The 18,745-nt window shown below is 38.4% G+C and overlaps 2 protein-coding genes across 6 annotated transcripts in view; one reads left to right on the plus strand and one right to left on the minus strand.

Moving 5' to 3' along the window:
• Positions 1-12,768, plus strand: part of ZBED4 (zinc finger BED-type containing 4) — a 31,654-nt gene extending 18,886 nt beyond the window's left edge. For both annotated transcript variants that reach the window (XM_054021249.1, XM_054021256.1), the window contains one exon: positions 6,716-12,768. In XM_054021249.1, the coding sequence (XP_053877224.1) occupies positions 7,113-10,634 (3,522 nt within the window). In that variant the 5' untranslated portion in view covers positions 6,716-7,112 and the 3' untranslated portion in view covers positions 10,635-12,768. The remainder of the gene's footprint in view (positions 1-6,715) is intronic.
• Positions 12,769-16,746: 3,978 nt separating this feature from the next.
• The window catches only part of ALG12 (ALG12 alpha-1,6-mannosyltransferase), a 164,446-nt gene continuing 162,447 nt past the window's right edge, over positions 16,747-18,745 (minus strand). For all 4 annotated transcript variants that reach the window (XM_054021310.1, XM_054021301.1, XM_054021320.1 and 1 more), the window contains exon 10: positions 16,747-17,523. In XM_054021310.1, coding sequence (XP_053877285.1) covers positions 17,292-17,523 — 232 coding nt within the window. In that variant the 3' untranslated portion in view covers positions 16,747-17,291. The remainder of the gene's footprint in view (positions 17,524-18,745) is intronic.

An 18,745-nucleotide genomic window follows, 5' to 3' on the forward strand; every position in this document is an offset into this window, starting at 1 on the left:
CTGCTATCACTGCACTTCAGATGCTGCCTTGCCTTTCCCAACAGCCTGTGTCCAACTGTCACAGAATCTCCACGTACCATCTGAGTCCAACATTCTGTCACTATCCTGGTAGAGACATCGCACAACATTCTGGGCCTGTTTCTGCTCACTTACACAGGTTTTTTTTACCAGTGTAACTTCATTGATATTGATTCTCAGCAGTTTGAGGCAGAAATGGATGCTCTTTTTCTTCTCTGTTGCAATTCAAACAACTAGTAATGATTTTGTGTGTACCCCAATGTAGAGAGTAAAATTTTCCACTATCCTAGTCCCTCCTAAAATAAGTTGTTTCCCTTCAGGTCCCAAATCTAGAATATTCTTAAATTATCAAACATATTTTTTTTTATTCCAAGAAGTATTTCAGTAGTGCCTAGAGACCCACACCTAAAACAGGACCTTGTTGTGTTAGGCACTGTAGAAACTTACTGTAAGACAGTCCTTGCCCTAAAGAGTTTACATAATCTGAATAGACAAGAGTGAGAGAAACATATTATCTCTGTTTGTTTTAAGTGTGAGGAACTGAGGTGCAGAGATACTAAGATTTCCACAAGATCACGTGGCAGCACTGGGAATTTAATCCAGATATCTGGAGTCCTAGCCCAGTGCTTAATCACAAGATTGTTCCCCTGTTGTTCCAATTTGTCACTGTTAAAAGTAAATCGAGTTTGAAAAAGAAATTAAGAGCATAAACACAAGTAAAACAGATTTTTAACATTCTTTCAGTGTTTACTGTCAGGTATTTTTCAGTATTAGTAATCATTGGGCTCTTAAAAGTGAATTTGTCCCTTTTTTTCTGCCAAATTCTTTTCTTTGTTACTCTTCTGATGACTGTTCTAGATATTACTCTTATTTTGTTTTTGTGATGAGTGATGGTGGTAATTTATCCCACTTATTAATTTACACTTCTCTAAATTATCTTATTAAAATTTCTCTAAACTATTCAGATCTTTTTATAATTGTTCTCAGGTGCCACTCCTACATTGATATAATTTACAGACCGTATCAGTATGTACTTTACTCCTCTCCTGGAGGATTAATGAAGATAGTAAATATGTCTGGCCCCCAACCACTGTAAGCTGTTCCAGTGGCATTTAGGGGGTGTAAACATGATGAAGTCAGCTACAGGGAGACCTCCCCCAGCTCAAGAATCACATGATCACTTTGTGTAGCCCTGTACATCCCACTTGCAATTCCTGGTATAGTTATTGGCGCTAGGGACAGGGAAGGGGCTGTCTCCATGGTGCTACAGAAATTCTTGGCTGCTGTAGGCTAGGAGACAGCCTGTGGGCAGTCCCAGTAAACCATACATTTCTTCTTCTCTCCTCAGCTGGCTGAAAAATCAGGTGGTACAAAAGTGACTTAGTCACAGACCCTCTTTAAGGGCTGTTAGTCTTTAAGGTGCCAGCAGACTCCTCTTGTTTTTGTGGATACAGACTAACATGGCTACCCCTCTGATACTTAAACCCTCTTTAGCCGCTTCCCAATTCTTGCCTCCCCACCCCCTCCCAAGTCATGCTGTGAGGCTCAGCACAGGATCTATTCCTTTAGGTCCCAAGACCAATTTTTGGGAACTAAAGTACTAATCCTGCAATTTGATCCACTCTGGCAGCTATCTGTGCCTATGCAGAGCCCTGTCCACTTCAGTAGGATTCTGAGAGTGTAAATCTCTGCCTACATAGATCTGATTCCAGGAATGGAGCCCTAGTCACTATCTTTTAATATAATCTTATGGTAACTTTCCAACTTTTGTATTTTCCTTTCCAGGCTGGATTGAAAGCTTTTGATATAAAGTCTCTATAGATAACTTAATTCCACTGCATTCCCAATCTTTGTTTAGTGAACATGTAATTTTGTCAAAGGGCGGCTAACAGGTTTATCTGGCATAATTGTTTTTTTATCAACTTATGTTGCTTATCATTCACCATGTTATTCTTAGTGGTTGCATATTAATACTTTTATTATTTTAATATTGACCTGTTTCACTTCAGTACCAGATAAACATTAGAATAATAATTTCCTAGGTTGTCATCTCCTTTCATAAACTTTGTCTTGTTCTATATTTTCTTTTCTTCAAACAAGTTATTTTTTAAATTAATTAAACAAACAATTATATGTTAGTTCTTTTAAGACATATTTGTTAAGCTTGATGTCTGTTTCTTATTGATTAATATCTAATTTGCCAGATACTCTTTCATCTCTTTCCTCACTACCAAAATCTAGCACTATAGTCCTATAAATCTCTAATCATATTTAATTTCCTAAATTTTACTTACGGTTGTACAACACTTGGAAAATATAAAGAACTGTAAAAGCATGTGCTAAGTAATATTCCATAATTTATTTTAAAGTCTGAAATATGACATCAGTTGAGAATGTAAGCCACTCAGAGCCCTGAGTTTCTTTGTTAGAATTGGAGAACACCAATGAGGTCTAGTATCTCCACTGGACACTGTTGGGTTTTTCCATGTTTTCTAAATCTGTGGACAAGCTAGTAAATTTGACAGCATTTCCAGTTTTCCTATTAGTTTTCCATGGAAAACTGACATGTCTAATGTCTGCTCTCGTTTCTTTAGCTGTCTTTATTCTCTCAATCATATTTACAACTGTTGTTTAATTTTTCCCCAAGTATTGAAAAATATTTTCTTTATTTCTATCTGAATTTTACTGCTTGCTTGTTGTAAAACTAGGCAAATATCTAGATGAGTTGATATACCCCCTCCCCCCAAAGACCTTTTGCGTACCTCCAGGGTACGTATATCCCTGATTGAGAATCACTGCCTTAAAGCAACCATATATGTTGCTAGTTTTATATACTTATTAGTTTTATAACTCAAGCACCTTTTAAAACACGTATTGTTATAAATGATCACTTGCTGAAGGATTCCCAGGGATATTTAGGTCCACAATTAACACTAACCTACTAGTCAGTATGAAATCCAAAATTTTCTCAACCTCTGGGTACCTTATTTGTTTTCAGAAACAAGTTATCTACATATGTGGAAGTAGTCTTTGACGCATGTTTTGCTATATTTACTCAACGCCTAGAGATGTTTGTCTGTTTTTCAGAAATGTTTCTTTTTGGCCTCGATAATAGTAGTAGATTTGGACAAATGGTTTTTCTTTATTTCTGTTTTCTCCGATCAAAAATATTTGGATGTTCATTACCATTATTACCTTCCTTAATTATCTGTATTTCATTGTTTGTGTATATGAACTTGAGATTTTCAAAGGCACAAATAACTTTTGAGTTGGAGTTTGAAAATTTTATGCACTTCAGAATTTTGCTTCCAGTATTTTACAATAGCCATTTGTAAACTTTGCATTTTAACAAATATTACAAAACTGTGTGTACCGAAGTACACAAGATATTTACATTTAAAATTACATCAAATGTGTTTTTTCTTAAGATACCAAATGATGAGCTCGTGACTGAGACTGAATTTTCTTAATTCCGAATAAATGACAAAAATTTCAAACTCTTTTAAAGTTGTTTCCAGTGTACACACCATAGAAACAGTGCTATTTCCAGGAGAAAATTCATGTGGAGTTTCATTAGAAAGAAGCATTTGCTCACTTCCAAAGGAAAAACCCTTAAGAGAACATAGCAGTTTTCTTCACAACTCAAAAGCATTCAACTCTACAAAAATACACTTACTTATCAGTCTTTACCCCCTCCCCATATATTATTAATCTCCATATTTCACCCAGCATACACTTCATACTTTGTGAGAGGTGAATGGTTTCTAAAACTTGAAATGAGTTTTCATAAGGGTTAGCAGCCATATTTGTCTTTGGAAAAACTATAGTATTTATACAGTTTGCATGAAATATGTGTTGTGCGGATCTGTTTTATGCATGTCTCTTACATGAAGCAAAACCCTTTTCCCTGAATATCCTGTACTTCTAGAAGTAGCTCTTAAGCTGGAGTAGAGTTTCTGTGCCCAGTGTGCAAGCATGCATAAATCCTGTAGCGTGGTTATAAACAGGTTTAGAGTTCATTGTATGCCACTGTAAGAATCGCTCTCTCTCATAGGATGCTCATCTTGTCACCTTAAAGGGATCTGATTATTAGAAGATGAGGGTTGAGTAATTCCTGGAAAAAAAGGCTGTTTAAGGTTTCTCAAATTGGGAACTAGTCTGTAGGCCCAGAATTCCTGTGTGTATGCACATGTGCATATTTAAGACATATGTATTAGCTAATTTGCATACACTCACCATCTGCCAAATACTTTATTTCCTCCTCCCCACCCCCATTTTCTTAGATTTCCTCTTTGAGGACTCCTTGCCCACTCCTCTGTATGTTTGTGATCATGTGTTACCAGCTTTCACTACTTTGTAGCAAGTGAGGTGATTTTTGGCTCCAGCTGCAGCAGCTCTCGCTCAAAGTCCCAAATGAGATCACATTACACAAATCTGTATTGAATGCTGCCTGATATTGTTGTGCAGGGCTTCTATCGTCTCTCCAAAACCAAAAATGCCAGTTAATTTTCTTGATTCTCTTCTGCCCCACTCATAGCCCACATCTGCCCCCTTTTTGCAGCATCAAGAGGGCTCCACCTTCCAAGCCTGGTGATCAGCGAGGGTCCTCTTCTTTTCCTTCCTTGGGTGGAAGGAGAAGAGGCAACTGTCACTTTGCACAGGAGGGTAGGGAGGAGGGAGCAGAGCTGCTGTGCTCTTTCTGCCGCCCCCTTTCTACATGTGAAAATGATATAGACTCTTCCTGCTTTTCCCAGGAGGGAGCTCTACCTCTTGCAGCAGCTATGGTAGACTGTTCTTCCCTAGAAGGTAGGAACATACTGAAGCTAACCAAACAAAAGGGCTTTTTCCTCCAGGTCTGAAAGTCATACAAAGGCTGCAGCTTTTGGTGACCTCTCAAGATTGCCTACAACTGAGGCCAAAAATCATGTTTACTGGGAGAGTTGACAGCTCTGTCAAAGCTTCTTGGTACCACAAACCTTTTCCTGTGTCACTACATTTGCCATGCAGATTTGTTACTCTGCCTTGTGTCCAGATAATCTTTGTATCCACCACATTGCAGAGTCTACAGAGAAGCCACCTGTATATGTGAAACACAGGCAGGGAGAATTAGCTAGGACATTTTTACAAACACATGTCCAAGCCTGCCTAAAATCTGTGCATTCTGTTGTGTGCCTTCCCCACACTGGGTGAATTTTAGCCCCTAAAAATGTAACTTACACAGACAAGAGTACATTTTGTAGTGTTAAGTGTCAGGTTTTGTGTTTGATCCCTCTCTAGCATTTAAATGCAGATTGATCTTAATCAGTGACATTTACTAGGAGTCAGCCAGGAGCTCTGCTCTCCAGCCTTGCTGCCAACCTCTGTTCTTCCCTCACCTTAACCATGTTTGGTAAACCCAGCACCTGAGTCCCAGATTGACAGGCTTTCACAGATGTCAGACCAGAAGTGCTCTGATGAACCACAGGCAGTTAAGTCATAGGGAACAGCTGCCTTTGTAGCAGAATTTCAAGCTGTGGCCCATTACAACTTCTGCTTCTGTGACCATCTTAGCCCTTATTAGTAAGAAGGGGCAGGGTGCTAGAGAGTATTGAAATCCAAGGTGTCAATATGGAAGCCTGCAGTTTTGCTAGAAAAGCAGCTGCCTCCTGTTGTGTCAGAGAAGGAAGTTGCTGACAGAGCCAAGCAGCTTCATTGGTTTTTGTAAAAAGAACAGGAGTACTTGTGGCACCTTAGAGACAGTTACTGCATTTAATTAAAAATAAATAAATAAATAAAATCAAAAGCGACTTGCATCCAAGGTGAGGGGAGTGATGGAGGGAATTTTTGAGTTTGTGAGGACTGTGGTTGTTCAGCTAGAGGAACCCAAAGGTTCCAGAAAGCTGGATACATTTCAAAGGATAAGTATTTCCTCGTTAAAACTTAATAAATGTTTCTAAACATATTATATGGAGCATTCAGTTGTTCTCTGAAGAATTATAACAAATTTGGAGATTGAATTCAATCACTGAAATGTGAAACAAAGCAAAACTAAAATCCCTAAGTGCAAAACTCAAAGCTAAAATAACTAGCGTTTCCCCCTGTGTGCTCAAGAGGGAAAGTCCCCTGCTCCCCCCCCTTTTTTTGGGGGGGGGGACATACTAAACTAAAGGGCTTTTTTTGTGGGGGGGATTACGTATTAAATAAGCCCACTGTTTCTGGAAGTATATCTCAGGGATCGGCAACCTTTAGCACACGGCTCGCTGGGGTAAGCATCCTGGTGGGCCGGGCCGGTTTGTTTACCTGCCGCGTCCGCAGGTTCGGCCGATCGCGGCTCCCACTGGCCACAGTTCGCGGCTCCCACTGGCCACAGTTCGCGGCTCCCACTGGCCACAGTTCGCGGCTCCCACTGGCCACAGTTCGCGGCTCCCACTGGCCACAGTTCGCCGCTCCAGGGCAATGGGGGCTGCGGGAACTGGTGCAGGCCAAGGGATGTGCTTGCCGCCGCTTCCCGCCACCCCCATTGGCCTGGAGCGGCGAATTGCGGCCAGTGGGAGCCGCAATCAGCCAAACCTGCAGAAGTGGCAGGTAAACAAACCGGCCCGCCGTGGTGCTTACCTGGTGAACCGCATGCCGAAGGTTGCCGATCCCTGGTATATTTTAATTTTTCTTGTATTATAATAATCTGAACTGTTTAACATGGTTTTCTTTTTATTTCTAGATGGTGTGAAAGGATCATAATTACCTAATCAACATCAACAGAATGGCTTCCCTTGATGAAGAAAACAGAACATTCACTTCATAGGCTTATGTCTACAACATGAAATATTTAACAGTAGCTGTCTTTGAGAAATTAATTTGTGACCTGAGATCTCCTGGTCCCGGGAAGAAATTGAGATTTTACAAATTAGAGCTATAATTTTTCAATACTTTTTTTTGTGACTAATGATATTTAAATTTGCACAACAAAAATATAGAATACAAAACCCAAGGGTTATACTGATAAATTTTTGTTTGTGCATTACGCAGGATATATCATTTAAATTAAATTTTAAATCATCTTTACTTTTTATTTATTTCTTAATACATGAAGACTCAGCAAGAATAATTTGTCACCCATGGAAAAAAATAAGGCATATTCCCCAAAAATGGACAGTAATTTTGTGTTAGATAAAATCAACAACTTAAAAGTAGAGCAAGAAGATGATGGCATAAATAATTGTACTTTGGAAAGAATGGATATAAAAAATGAACATGAAGATTTGAAACATACAGACAGTAGTGATGAACAAGAAGTCAAAGAAAAACATTTCATCAATAACAATCCTGGCAAATATTTATCTACAGAAAATGAAGATGATTATGGATCTCTGTTTTCTCAGTATAGTAGTACTCTTTATGATGTAGCAATGGAAGCTGTGACACAAAGCCTCCTTTCTAGCAGAAATATAAGCTCCCGGAAAAAATCCCCTGCTTGGAATCATTTTTTTATATCCCCTCGAGACAGCACTAAAGCAATATGTATGTACTGTATGAAAGAATTTAGCAGGGGTAAAAATGAAAAGGACCTAAGTACAAGTTGTCTCATGAGGCATGTGAGGAGAGCTCATCCTACTGTACTTATTCAAGAAAATGGAAGTATGCCAGGTCTAGCTTCTCTTTCTTCACCTTCATTGTTACTGCCTGCTCAGTCTGCAGATGTTGGAGATTTAAGTGCTGTGTTATCGCCTATAAAACTGGTCAAGAAAATTGCTTCTAAGATACCATCTCCAGATCAAGTAATTGAGGAATCTGTTTCTATAGTCTCTTCTGAAGAAATATCAGACCTTTCAGTTTCTGAAAAGTGCATCAAAGAAGAAGTCATGGCTGGGTCATCTCCACCCCTACCCAACAATCAGTATGATGAAACTGTGGAGAATGTAGCAGAGAAAACTCTTCCAATTCCAAAGAGTACATCAGGTTCCAGAAGAAGATCTGCTGTCTGGAAACATTTTTATTTGTCTCCTTTAGATAATTCTAAAGCAGTTTGCATCCACTGCATGAATGAATTCAGTAGAGGAAAGAATGGAAAAGATCTTGGAACTAGTTGCTTAATAAGGCACATGTGGAGAGCCCATCGTTCTATTGTTTTGCAGGAGAATGGCGGTGGTACAAGCATACCACCCTTGTACTCTGCTCCTCCAACTTTATTGCCTTCTTTACTGCCCTCTGATGGTGATATGAATTCTATGTCGTCCTCTCCAGGAAAACTGATTAAAGAATCAATGTCTGCTTCTTCCTCTCCAGATAGAATGGCAGAGGAGATCCATTCTACTCTCCCTTCTGGAGATGCTCTGGTGGAAGACTCATCGATGTTGTCAGCTGATGATATAGGTGAAGCCTCCTTAGTGTCTTCTCCTGAGAAGCAGTGTGACGGATTAAGTCCATTGATATTTGAACGTAGCTCTGTGTTTCAGCAAAATAAAAGGATTATGAAAAGGCTTAAATCAGAAGTTTGGCATCATTTTTCACTGTCTCCAGTGGACAGTCTAAAAGCTATATGTAGATACTGCAGTTGTATGATAAGTTGTGGGAAAAAAGGAGATGTAGGCACAAGCTGCTTGATGAGACATCTATATAGACGCCACCCTGAAGTGATTGGGAACCAAAAGAGTTTTATAGATGCAAGTTTGGCAAATTCTCCTTATGCTACTTTGGCTTCTGCAGAATGTTCATCCTCAAAATTGATTGACTTACCCACAATGGTTACAAATGGTAATCCAATTATATTTCCTGTCAATAGCAAGAAGACCTCAAAACTGTGGAATCACTTTTCAATTTGTTCTGCAGATTCAACTAAAGTAATATGTATGCACTGTGGACGTACAATAAGCAGGGGGAAAAAGCCAATAAATTTAGGTACAAGTTGCCTTCTAAGACATTTGCAGCGGTTTCATAACAATGTGCTGAAAACTGATGTTTCAGAGACAGTGTTGTCCTCTTCTATGGATAATCACAAGCCACTGAGCACAGAATTATTAGGATCTTCAACATTTGATGAAACCAATGACAAGTTTTGTGATTCTCACCCAGTTGCCAAAAAAATTACAAGTCTTGTAGCTGAAATGATTGCACTTGACCTTCAGCCATATTCTTTTGTAGACAACATTGGCTTTAACAGGCTGCTTGAATACTTGCAACCTCAGTATTCTTTACCTTCACCATCGTATTTTTCTAGGACAGCAATTCCAGAAATGTATGATAATGTGAAACAAATAATTATTTCACATCTGAAAAAAGCTGAAAGCGGAGTAATACATTTTACATCAGGAATATGGATGAGCAATCAAACACGAGAATATCTAACTCTTACTGCTCACTGGGTAACATTTGAGTCCTCATTTAGACCACAGTGTGAAGATTACCATTGTACAGCACTTTTAAACGTGTCACAGATTGATTGTGACTACAATGGCATCAGTATTCAAAAACAGCTAGAATATTGGTGGGAAGCCTGGATAACTTCCATTGGCCTTCAGATTGGGATTACTGTTACTGATAATCAAAGTATAGGAAAAACTTTAAATGAAAGCGATCATTCGAGTGTGCAGTGTTTTGGTCACACTGTTAATCTCATAGTAAATGAGGCGATTAAAAGTCAGAGAATGGTTCAAAATTTGCTTAGTATTGCAAGAAAGATTTGTGAACGTGTTCATCGGTCAGCAAAAGCAAAGGAGAAATTAGCTGAGTTACAAAAAGAATATGAGTTGCCCCAGCATCAACTTATTCAAGATGTTCCATCCAAATGGAATACATCATTCCATATGCTTGAACGCTTAATTGAACAGAAAAGAGCAATTGATGAAATGTCAATAGAGTGCAGCTTTAGGGAGCTGATAAGTTGTGATCAGTGGGTAGTTATGCAATCTGTGTGTCATGCTCTGAAACCATTTGAAGTTGCAAGTAGAGAGATGAGTACACACATGTCCACTTTAAGCCAGGTGATTCCAATGATTCACATACTTAACAGGAAAATAGAGATGTTGTTTGAGGAAACAATGGGCATTGACACCATGTTAAAATCCTTGAAAGAAGCTATGGCGAGTAGATTATCCAGCACACTTCATGATCCAAGGTACATTTTTGCTACACTTTTAGACCCCCGCTATAAAACATCCTTATTTACAGAGGAGGAGGCTGAACAGTATAAACTGGACTTAATCAGGGAGCTGGAAATATTGAATTCTACCTCAGATGATGATAAACCTGTTTCTAATGGGTGCGATATAGGTTCACCATCTACAAACTCCTGTGGGGAGGATAATCTTTGGTCACTTATGGCTGACATGAAAAAATCAAAAGATCTAAAAGAGAAGGCAAAGTTACCAGAGGAAATGGTGCTCTCATACTTGGAGGAAGAAGTGCTTGAGCATAACTGTGATCCACTAACTTACTGGGATTTTAAGAAGTCATCTTGGCCAGTATTGTCAAAATTGGCTGTCAGATTCTTGGGTTGTCCACCAAGTATTGTTCCTTCAGAGAGATTGTTCAATACATCCAATGAAAACAGCAGCTTTAGTCAGTCAAGGCTAATGATTGAACACTTTGAAAAACTTATCTTTTTGAAAGTGAATCTTCCCTTAATATACTTCCAGTATTGAAACTAATGAACAAATTGCCAGACTAAAACTATTGTTGCTCACTGGATATTAAATATTTGGATTGTTAAATTGCTCCAGTAGGGGCCATGTATGACATCTAATCAGTGACTGTAATTCAAAATTTTAGTTTTGTCAGCTTTCATTAAAATGTCTACATGTGCCTTATTCATAGTTCTTCAGGCCAGATATTGTATATATGTTTTTTAAAAGTTCACACTAGAAATAGCCTGTCTTGTCAAATTATACATAATTATGTAGGTTTTAATCCATAATTGTAAATGAACTTAAAGCGCGGTCATTTGTTTTAATAGAATGGCAAAAAAGATGTAAACAGTCTATTCTGTAGTTTTTTATTCAATTATGTAAAAACCATAAACCAGGTACTGTATTTTAGTTAAACATTGCTTTAATTGCAGCAAAATAGCTTTTGTAGCTGTCAAAAGAAAACTGTACATAAAAGGTGGAGTTCAAGCCATCTTTTTACTTAACAGTTTTTAATTGCAAGCCCTAAAGTACTTAAAGGGTTATGAAGAATTATTATGGAAGATGTTTACTATGACAGGAAACTATTGACTTACTATTTGAAAATCTAACTAAATTTAGAGGTATTATGGAACATCAGTTATACAATAATCTGTAATAAAACTTCCCATATGCTGTTCTCCTATTCAGGTTTTACATTGTAACTGAATTACAGAAATATTCTGAGTATTTATATAAGCTCTTTTTGGAAGTTTTTATCAAAGTTTGTGAATGAATGCTTGTTGTTTAATGCAGTGTATGAAAAGGCAAGAAATTTAGTGAAAGATCTGATGTTCTAAAGCCTTTTTTTAATCTTTAGTGCATCAAAATTATAAGGGTTCCCTGGTGTAGAAATTGTGCCCTGGTTCCCAACATGATTACAGCCGGGTATAACAAATTGTCTTAAAGTTCCTAGGACAAAAATAACCAACTCTGATTCTGAAGAATAGCCTTATGGATATGGTGCACTGCTTAGAATTTTATGTAGTAGGGTTGATTCATAATTGTTGGTGTCCATCATGCAAATGAGTAGGCCCTATCAAATTCACGGTCTATTGTAGGATTTTAAAAATGATAAATGTCATGATTTCAGCTATTTAAATCTGACATTTCAGTGTTGTAATTGTAGGGGTCTTGACCCAAAAAGGAATTGTGTGGGGGTTGCAAGATTATTGTGGGGTGGAGGGGGGGTTGCAGTACTGCTACCCTTCTGTGCTGCTGCTGGTGGTGGCTACGCCTGCAGAGCTGGGCAGCTGTAGACTGTTGGGTGGGAGCCCATTTCTGAAGGCAGAGCCGCCACCAGCCACACCGGAGAAGTAAGGATGGCATGATATGGTATGTATTGTATGGAGATATACCTATCTCAGAACTGGAAGGGGCCCTGAAAGGTCATTGAGTACAGCCCCCTGCCTTCACTAGCAGGACCAAGTACTGATTTTGCCCCAGATCCCTAAGTGGCCCCCTCAAGGATTGAATTCACAACCCTGGGGTTTAGCAGGCCAATACTCGAACCACTGAGCTATCCCTCCATTGCCACCTTTCTGCACTGCTGCCTGCAGAGCTGGACCCTCAGTCAGCAGCTGCCACTCTCCAGCTGCCCAGCTCTGAAGGCAGTGCAGAAGTAAGGGTGGCAATACTGCAACCCACCTAAAATAGCCTTGTGACCCCCTGCAACTCCCTTTTGGGTCAGGACCCCCAATTTGAGAAACACTGGTCTCCCCTGTGAAATCTGTATAGCATAAGGTAAAAGCACACAAGACCAGATTTCACAGTATGTGACGCATTTTTAATAGCTGTGAATTTGGCAGGGCCCTACAAATGAGTTGTTGTAGAACCCTCTAAACTTCAAAAATAGAGTAAAAATAGCCAGCATTTAAATTTTAAACAATGTTTTCCATGTTTTTCTTTCAACTACTAGAGTCATCTTCCCATTTCAGTTTGATTAAATACTTTTGGGAAGCAAGTCGTTCATTTTGCCTATGACCTTTTAGAAAAATTGTAGTTTTGTTAAAATACTGTACCTATGCTAATCTAATTTTACATTTACTATGTTTTAGTGTATTTATAAATGGTGAACTCAGTTTCTGAAATTAAACATTTTATTTGCAATTTCCAGTGCTATTGAACACTGCCTTTTTCGTTTCAGAAAACCTGTAGAAAAACTGTTTAATCTGAGAATGAAACTGACTAAAATACATACAGAATCATATATTTTAGTACAGAACACTATATGGAAGGGAGATTAATTGGTATATTTAGCTCTCTGGATTTCAAAGGCTATATTTTGTAGCCCTTACGTTGAGTAGCGTCTTACTGCAAGTACTTCTAGCGCCTACTTGACCTGAGCAAAGGTTGCGGAGATATTCTCCCAGTGACTTAATAGTTACTACATGACATTTCCCAAAACATTTTGAAAATAGTCTATTAATGGAACAGTTAAAACTAAATTCTGTTCTCAACTATATGCACAATAACACCACTGAAATATGGGATTATACTTGGCCGCCTGAGAACAGAATTTGTTCTAACCTAGTGCTTTCCCATCTGGGTCTGGTTCTTGTGCCTTCTGCATTTAAGTCCAGGTGGCTTTCTCCTCTACATTGCTTGGGCATCAGCACAGTGGGTCAATGAGAACATGCGAAAGACTGGGTCCCTGCTCAGTTCTAGTCTAAACTTCACTCAGGCTGGGAACAAGTCCTGCTCAGTCACTCTGAGAAGGATGCATGTGCAGTCTGGTCAGCACTAGAAGCTGTGACAGGCTTGAGTATGCTCAGAGTGGACAGAATCTTGTAAGTGTTTAGCAATTAAAATCTTTGAAGTCTGAGCATATCTGACCAGTAACTTTTCAAAGACCTAATGACCAAATTTAGGTGGATTTTCAAAGGGATGGCAAAAATCCCTGCTCTGAAATCCATCTCCTACCAAATTTTAAGTCCCTACTGTGAAGCATAGGGGAGGTAAATTTCTCAAAGAAAAGACTGCCAGAACTTTTTAGTGTAGGTAAAACGTATTTTTCCTTAGTCTCTTTCTTGGAAATGACTGAAAAAACTTTCCAAAATAAAGTTCAGCCTAAGGCAGAAACCCAGCATGAAAATTTCAGCCCAATTGGTTAAAGTTTGGCAAAGGAATAAGCAACAGAAAACAGTCATATAATGGAAGATGTCAAGCAGTGTTACCAGCACCACCTATAATAAAATATCTGAAATTAAAAGTTAGGGTACTCAGATTTGAGTCATTGTAACTTTATATTAACTTTATATTAATACACGTCATTGTAACTTTATATTAACAAATGCAATGCAATTCAACTATTATACACTGACACATTAAAAGGAACAGCACCCACTACTTGGGGGGCGGGAGGAGAGGGACGGAATCTCAGGGCAAAAATACCATATTCCTTAGAAAAGCAATTTAGTGTAACATTTTAAGGTTAGGATTCTCATTAATGATGCTTTTATTCTTGCCCCCCCTTGCTTCAACCAGTCATAGTGGCAAACTACATTTAAGACAAAGCTGTGACCAGTTGTGTAACCCACTAACAGTGAAAGCTGTGGTCAAACAGTCTTGCTTATATTGATATCATGCTTGGTTTGTGGTTTTGTTTTCTTATTGCAGTTTGAAGAATTAAACTCATTTGTGTAGAGGGAATCTAAGCATTCAGAACTACAAGTAAAAGCATGTGGGGGTGGTAGTCTTCTACTGTTTAAGTGTGCTGTGAAGAGCACTCCTAAATTTGGGAGGAAAGTAGGGCAAAGGTAGTCAACAGTGAGGATTCTCTTGCAGAGGCCTCCTCGCTCTGCAGCAGAGGCATCCTCTGCTGATGCTAATCTGATAGTTTAAAAAAAGGGAAATTTCATCCACAAAAAAAAAGACATGATGAAGATAAGGTTGCAGCATATACGGGTAAGCTGGGTGTATATTTTTCCAAACTATCATCTCTGGCAAGATTTCACTGCACGAGGTTTATGTTACGTCATTGTGAACAGAGAATATTTTGAAAGAAGACATGGTCTGGTGTTCTTTAGAAGCTAAAATGTTCTGGAAGCATTATGTATTAATTAACAATGGTACCTACAAGTTCAGATTTTACAGAAACTAACCAAAATGGCAAACTTTTTAAAGACAACTTTCAGTGTAAAAAAAAAAAAAAAAAAAATTTGCAAAAAACCCACAAGGTTTGTGCCTGTACGCTGGCTGATACATCAAGGAAGCAACACACAATGGTGCTATTTCTCCTCTGAGTATATTTCTAAACTTAAGGATAACTGCAGCTTAGGTCAGAGGGCTTCTTAAAGTTTTTATCAAAAGCAACTAACCCAAAAACAAAACAAACCCCATACCTAGCCATTCACAAAACTTGGAAAATTAGTTCATAAATTCAGTCAGCAATAGCTGAGTGCATCACCTATTTACTGACTTCTCACTTAAAGCTATCCAAAGGACCAAAGACTTAAGCCTAACTATTAAAAAAAAAAAAAAAAAAAAAAAAAAAAAAAAAAAAAGGTAGTAAATAAATGGTGCAATACTTCCCACTTCAATCTGAAAATATATAGTTGCTTCTCTATAGGAGTAGCAACAGAGGGTCCTGTGGCACCTTTGAGACTAACAGAAGTACTGGGTACTTCATGGGTACCCACGAAAGCTTATGCTCCCAGTACTTCTGTTAGTCTCAAAGGTGCCACAGGACCCTCTGTTGCTTTTTACAGATTCAGACTAACACGGCTACCCCTCTGATACTCTATAGGAGTAGTTAGGGTGTTTGTTTCAGTGGCATGTTGTGGTACTGCACCCTTAATCTTCATTAATTTTTTTTTTTTTTGAGTGGGAGAATATACTGAAGTCAATGGAAAGTTTTTCAAACTAAGGTTTCGTAGGCGTTAGATTATTTTTTGTTTAACAATACACCTGAGAACAGGTGATTTTCTTCTAAATGCTGGTGCCTTTGAAGCTCTTTTGCAAAACTTTAAGACCAAAAAAAATCTGAACTTTGATTTGGAAAGATGAATTCACTTAAATCTTTCCTTTGTGTTTTGTAAACTTACAGGCTTGCATATGTACTTTTTTCAGTGCATCCCATGCTATTTGATGCTTAGGATAGCTCTGGAGGGAGTTAGATAAGTTTTTTCTCAAAGGGAAATCAAATAGATGGCACTTCACCAGTGGCAATTTCAAGGGAGGCTAAAGACTGGATTAACAGGTTTTGCAGAATCCGCCTTGACAGAGTACTGCGTGGGAAAGCCTGAACTGCTACACTGGAGCAGGCTCCACCAATATTATCAGTTCCTCCCATGCATGAGCACGGAATCTTACATGGGGGCTTAAGAAAAAAACAAAATCCTAGAATTGTAAACATGCACTTCCATGAGTGGGAAGGTGAGCACCTGCTTCTTTTTCAGTGGGAAAATTTTTTGTTCAGTAAGAAATAGTTTACCTCTTGAATCTTCAGACAATAAGGAAGAATTACATATTCAATTGCTAAACTCCATCAAGCTTATACTTGTCACTGGCATTGAATTTTCATACGCTGCTAGACCTCTCACCACACCATATCTAGTATGTTTAAGAAAACAAGATGTCACAATTGATACACCACACATCCCTTGTTTACTTCACTAGACGATGCAGGTTTACTTAGCAGGAATTACTGGTGAGAGGTGGTGGATTCAGTGCTGATTTTGATCATGTGTCTGTGTGAAAGCTTATATAGCTTAAAGTCTAAACTGCATGAAAGCTGAGTGAATCAGTCTCAAAGTCTGATCTTTAAACACAAGTAGATATCAAACCTACACTATACAGTACATTTGTCTCCTAAATATGTTCTAGCCATATCCATTTGCAAAGTCTTCCTGGACAACTTAATTCCCTGAAATTTATAAAAATTAATGTTTTTATAGGTATGTGTCTTTATCACATGTCAAGCTAGTTTGGTTGGGAGGGGAAGAAGGATTATTAAACAAAATCCTAAATATTTTTCTCTGAAATCTAAGTTGTCCTTTCTCCATGTTCAGTAAGAATGTGATGAACCTGCTTTTAATACCCAGCTCTGTCTCATGGTGGTGCTTGCCAAAAAGTACAATTGTTCTTCAAATGGATTCTTGTAACTTTAATTATTTAACAGTTTACAAGGCACAATTATGTATAGTGACAAAGCTCCAATGAATGTGGCTTTGCTATAATACAAAATGAGATTATTAAAGTTTCACATAGCAATTTAGTGGGAAACATCACAATTTATACAGTAGAACCATCAAGTACACCTGTAATGCCCAAGGATTAAATACCACAGAATAGCATACGCCTGCTCCATTATATCTTTCATACCAGGCATTTAAAAACATGTATATATTGCATTGGTAATCAGGCCCAAACTAACTCAAATCAATTTATTTAATAATGCTGACCTCGAAGATACATACAATATACAGCTCAATCATGATGTGGATTGGATTTACATAACGTTGGAAAGCTTTCTGTAATTTATGTAAGAAGCAGAGGTTTAGGTAAATAAGTTAATCAATACAAAGATTGTATTTTTTCCACAGCTGCTGAATTGCGTTGTTAGAAAGGCAAACTGCAATTAGTGTGGAGATTATCAAGCCATCAGTGAAGTTATGTCAAAAAACTTCTTTATGGTCAAGAAGAGCTAGTAAGCTTTTCTAACAGTATTAATTTTGGTTTTAAGTTTAAAGTAAAAGGAGGTAGTGCGGTAAGATTCAACCCAATTCTACTGATGCCTGATACATGTGCAAGTGGCCGATGGGTCGTCTTGTAATGAGATATTTGAATGGGATCCATTTCCATTAGAATGTGTGTATAAGACAACATCAACTGGTCCCCAGGTTTAACATCTTCCCTTTTGTCATACCTGTAAGGAGTATGCAGTAGATTTATTTGCATTCTTTTCAGAACATACTAAACTTCTGCTAGTTATCTGCATAGACATGTACTATCAAAAACATAAAAGGAACAAAAAGATTCTCAGTCTAATTCTCATTATGCTTCATTATGTGAGCCACAGAAATAAGTAATAATGTTTAAAGGAAGTCAAACATTGCATTAGCAACTCTTCCTACTGCTAGTAGGGTAGTCCATAGAGATCTGTGAGCTGCTCATAGTATATTTCCTCTCTGCCCCTCTATTTGAAAGCTGTGGAGAAAAGGTTTACAGTGAAGCCTATGATTTGCAGGGGAGGGGGAGTGGGCTAGCTTTCATTAGGGTCTGACTTATTTCTGGGAGAACTGGGATAGGCTGCAGAAGGGGCACTCTCCCATTGCTGGCAGGCAGTTGCAGTGGGGGCCCCACATCATGATGGTGCTGAATCATCTTCCCCCTGATAAAATGAAGAATTGCCTACTGGTTAGGGCTCTAGTGTAGGACTTGGGAGTCCCTGCGTTCCATTCCCAGCTCTGCCACAGGCTTCCTGTGTGACCATGGGGCCAGAGTTACAAAGGCATTTAGGTGCCTGAAGATGCAGATGGGTACTTGGCATGATTTACAGAAATGCCTACGCATGCATGTGAAGCGCCTAACCTGCTGAGGTACTTATGTAAATTATACTAGGGCCTAGATCTTCAAAGACATTTAGATGCCTAACTCTCAGTGAAATCAACAGGAGTTAGGTACCTAAATACCTTTGAGGATCTAGGCCACATTGCCTATCTGCATCTTTAGACACCTAAATATCTTTGGTCATCTGGCCACTTGTTGCGTCATTCCTCAGTTCCCCATCTGTACAATGGAGATGACAGCCCACCACACAGGGCTGTTGGGAAGATAAATACATTAAAGGAGGATAGATAGAAACATAGCATGCCCATGAAAATATAATAGCCCTAAGGGAATGCTATTTTTTTAAGTAAATGATTCAGGTTAAATCATAGCCTTCACGAGACTGTGTACCATGATACATTAGGTTCCACATAGTGGGAAGATAAGAAATACTTATATTTTCACATTATATGTGTATCTTTTCCATTGTACATAAATGATTCATAAAGATAAAATTTTTAGCTAATTTCTAAAGTTATGTTTAAGTTATCAATTTGTGTCCCTTGTGTAATTAGAGTTCCCACTTCTACACCTTGCAA

This window comes from Malaclemys terrapin, chromosome 1 (assembly GCF_027887155.1).
Source record: "Malaclemys terrapin pileata isolate rMalTer1 chromosome 1, rMalTer1.hap1, whole genome shotgun sequence".
Classification (NCBI taxonomy): domain Eukaryota; kingdom Metazoa; phylum Chordata; order Testudines; family Emydidae; genus Malaclemys; species Malaclemys terrapin.